General features: G+C 34.8%; 1 protein-coding gene across 1 annotated transcript; it reads right to left on the minus strand.

The window, feature by feature from the left end:
- Positions 1–1,561: 1,561 nt before the first annotated feature.
- LOC109120029 (uncharacterized) lies at positions 1,562–2,727 on the minus strand. Its single transcript, XM_019213393.2, has 3 exons — positions 2,207–2,727; positions 2,045–2,071; positions 1,562–1,895 (listed from the first exon to the last, which is right to left on the minus strand). Exons 1-3 carry the CDS (start codon positions 2,725–2,727, stop codon positions 1,562–1,564), a joined length of 882 nt encoding a protein of 293 aa, XP_019068938.2.
- Positions 2,728–3,081: the final 354 nt, after the last annotated feature.

Raw genomic sequence — 3,081 nt, forward strand, 5'->3', positions numbered from 1 at the left:
CAAAATCGAAGCAGAAGAAGAGCTAATATATTAATGCTTCATATTAGATTTATAACAGCCTAGAATGATAAGTAAAAATAATAACACATGATCTAGCAGTTACTAAACAACTCCTAAATAATATGAAAGCATGACTAATAAATCATGACTTAGTCTTACTTAAAACATAGACAGTAAAATTAAATTTACTGTAATTCAAAAGCAAATTCCTAACACTTCTCCTTGCTTTGGATACTGCAAACTCCAATTTTCTTTCTAAGAAGCTCGAATATGTTGATCGGTAAAGGCTTAGTAAACAGATCTTCTATCTAGATTTCAAACTTGCAGTAGACTAGAGTCACTTCTCCCCTTTGTTTTGGTTTTTTTTTTCTGAGGAATCAAACTTAATGAAATGCTTGGTATTCTTGTGACACACTAAATTATTTGAGATTGCAATAGTTGCTTAGTTTTCGACTAGAATGATAGTAGTTTCCTTTTGTTCCAAATGTAAATCATACATGATGTTTATAAGCCATAAGACTTGGTTTCCTGCTCCTGTTGGTGCTATGAATTCAGCTTTTGCAGTTGACTGTGGAACAATTTCCTGTTTCTTAGATGACCATGAGAGTATTCCTTAACCTAGGCTGAAACAATGGCCACATGTACTTCTCATATCATCTGCGGATCCAGCCCAATCACTATAGGAGAATCCTAGTAACTTGAAGCTTGGACACTTCTCAAACTTTACCCCATAGTCAATAGTACCTTTGATATATCCTAATATTCTTTTTGCTGCTCTTTTAAATGCATTTCACTTGCATAGTGCGTAAAATGAGATAAGAGGCTTTCAACAAATAAAATATCAGCCCTTGTTGCAGTGAGATACATTAACCTCCAATAAAGATTCTATAATAACTTTCATCAGCTTTGTCGGCTTCATCTTCTTTCTAGAGATTCTCTTTTTGAATCATTGGCATGCTCATTAACTTGAATTCCTCCATTTGAAAGTTCTTTAGAATTTCCTTTGCTTATTTCTTCTGGCAAATGAACACTTCACATTTTCTTTGTTTGATTTCCATTCATAGAAAACAGGTCATAAGAACAATATATGTCATTTCAAAAACTTGCATCATTTCTTCTTTGAACTCCTCAACCAGCCTTGTATTATTTCATGTTACCAAGAAGATAATCAACATAAAGAGATATAAGGATATAAGTGTCTTTATGTTTTACATATAGAGTCAATTCAAACAAGATTTTTTGAAAGCCCAAGCTCAACAGATGATCATCTATCCTACTATACCAAGCTCTTGGTGCTTGCTTTAGGCAATACAAAGCCTTTTTTTGCAGATAGACTTTGTCTTCATCACCGCGTTTCACAAACCCTGATGGTTGCTCAACATATATTTCCTCTTCTAGTATGCCATTTAAGAAAGTTGATTTTTATCAAATTGTAACACCTTCCATTCCATTTCTGATGCTATTGTGAGTAGCAATCTGATTGTGTGTAATCATTCAATAGGAGAAAAAGTGTCAGAGTAATCGATACCATTAATTTGTTCATACCCTTTAACTACAAGCCTCACCTTGTATTTGTTGATGGAACTTCTGCATTTAACTTTGTTCTGCAGACCCATCTCACACCAATGACTATTCTATCATCAGGTTTGTTGACCAGCATACAAGTTTTATTTTTCTCAATCATGGAGATATCCTCCTCCATTGCTTTCTTCCATTTTGGGTCTTGCAAAGCTTCTACCGGACAAGTAGGTTCATAGATGGAAACATTACAACTCTGATAGATATATAACAACAATTTTCTCCCCTTGACTGGATGATCATCTTCTAGTTCTTGCCTCCAGTATTCATTTTTTGTTCTCCAGGAGCACTGATGTTTGCTTCTAAAGAGCATCTTCCTGATTTATGAGAGCTCTTCCTGTCCCACTGATCATTCTTATTAAAATTAACATCTCTCGTAATTGTCATCTTTCTTTTTTGAGGATGATAAACCTTGTAGGCTTTAGAAACTCCACTATAACCCACATGGATGCCTATGACCGATCACCTTTTTGTCAAGTTTTTCACGTTTAACCTGAGGAACATGAACAAAACAAACACAACAAATAACCTTAAGAAAACTTCGTGAAGGATTAAACTCGTACAAAGCTTCAAATAGTGTTTTATCCTTCAATGCATTCGTTGGAAGTCGATTCTGCATTAAAAATACGGTATGTGCTGCCTCTGCCCAGATATCTTGGGCAACTCCTTCTCATGCAACATACATCTAGTCATCTCCATCATCCATATATTTCTTCTTTCACTAACACCATTTTGTTCTAGTGTGTATGGTGTATTAAGTTGATGCACAATGATGGCCTTCTCACAGAATGAATTAAATTTCACTGAAGTGTATTCCTTCATATTACCAGACCTCAAATCTTGAATCTTACAATTACTTTGATATTCCACCAATTTCCTGAATTTGCAGAATACACCATCAACTTCTGACTTGAATTTCAAGAAAAAAAACCAACACATTCTTGTATAATCGTCAATGAAAAGGACGTAATAGATGTTACCTTGTAGTGATAGAGTTCTTTGAGGCCCTACGACATCAGTGTGAACTATTTTTAGCTTTTGTGAGGCTGTCAAGGTTGGATTTTCAAATGGCTTTCTATGTTTCTTACCAAATTGGAAGGCATGCCATTCAGTGGAATTAGCTTCCAAATCAGGTAAGCTCTCCACCATCTTCAACTTTTGCACTTTGACAAGCCATTGATAATGATAGTGCCCGAGTCTCTTATGTCATAACTCAACAACATTTTCTTTGCTGAATACAACATTTTCTCTTTATCAAATGGATATAATGACAATCTTTTCCCTTCCATTTTAACATTAAACAGGTCTTGGCTTGAGGGATCCTTGATCAAACAATATTTATCTTCATAAAAAAGTTTGAAACCTTTTTCTAACAAATGACCAACACTTAACAAGTTTCGGTCTAAGTCTGGTACATAAAGGACATTTTTTATTGTTTTTGTACCTGCTTGTGTTTCAACTTCAATAGTTCCAATTCCGTTTACTGGAATGTGACCACCATGG

This window comes from Solanum lycopersicum, chromosome 4, assembly GCF_036512215.1.
Source record: "Solanum lycopersicum chromosome 4, SLM_r2.1".
Taxonomy (NCBI): Eukaryota; Viridiplantae; Streptophyta; class Magnoliopsida; order Solanales; family Solanaceae; genus Solanum; species Solanum lycopersicum.

Bases quoted from the DNA above. Each gene is read 5' to 3' on its own strand.
- LOC109120029 (XM_019213393.2), bottom strand. From the start codon at position 2,727: ATGGTGGAGAGCTTACCTGATTTGGAAGCTAATTCCACTGAATGGCAT. The intron at 2,072-2,206 runs GTATTTTTAATG...CATGTTCCTCAG, and splicing joins GGGCAGAGGCAGCACATACC to GTTAAACGTGAAAAACTTGA. The intron at 1,896-2,044 runs GTGATCGGTCAT...CTCATAAATCAG, and splicing joins GTGAAAAACTTGACAAAAAG to GAAGATGCTCTTTAGAAGCA.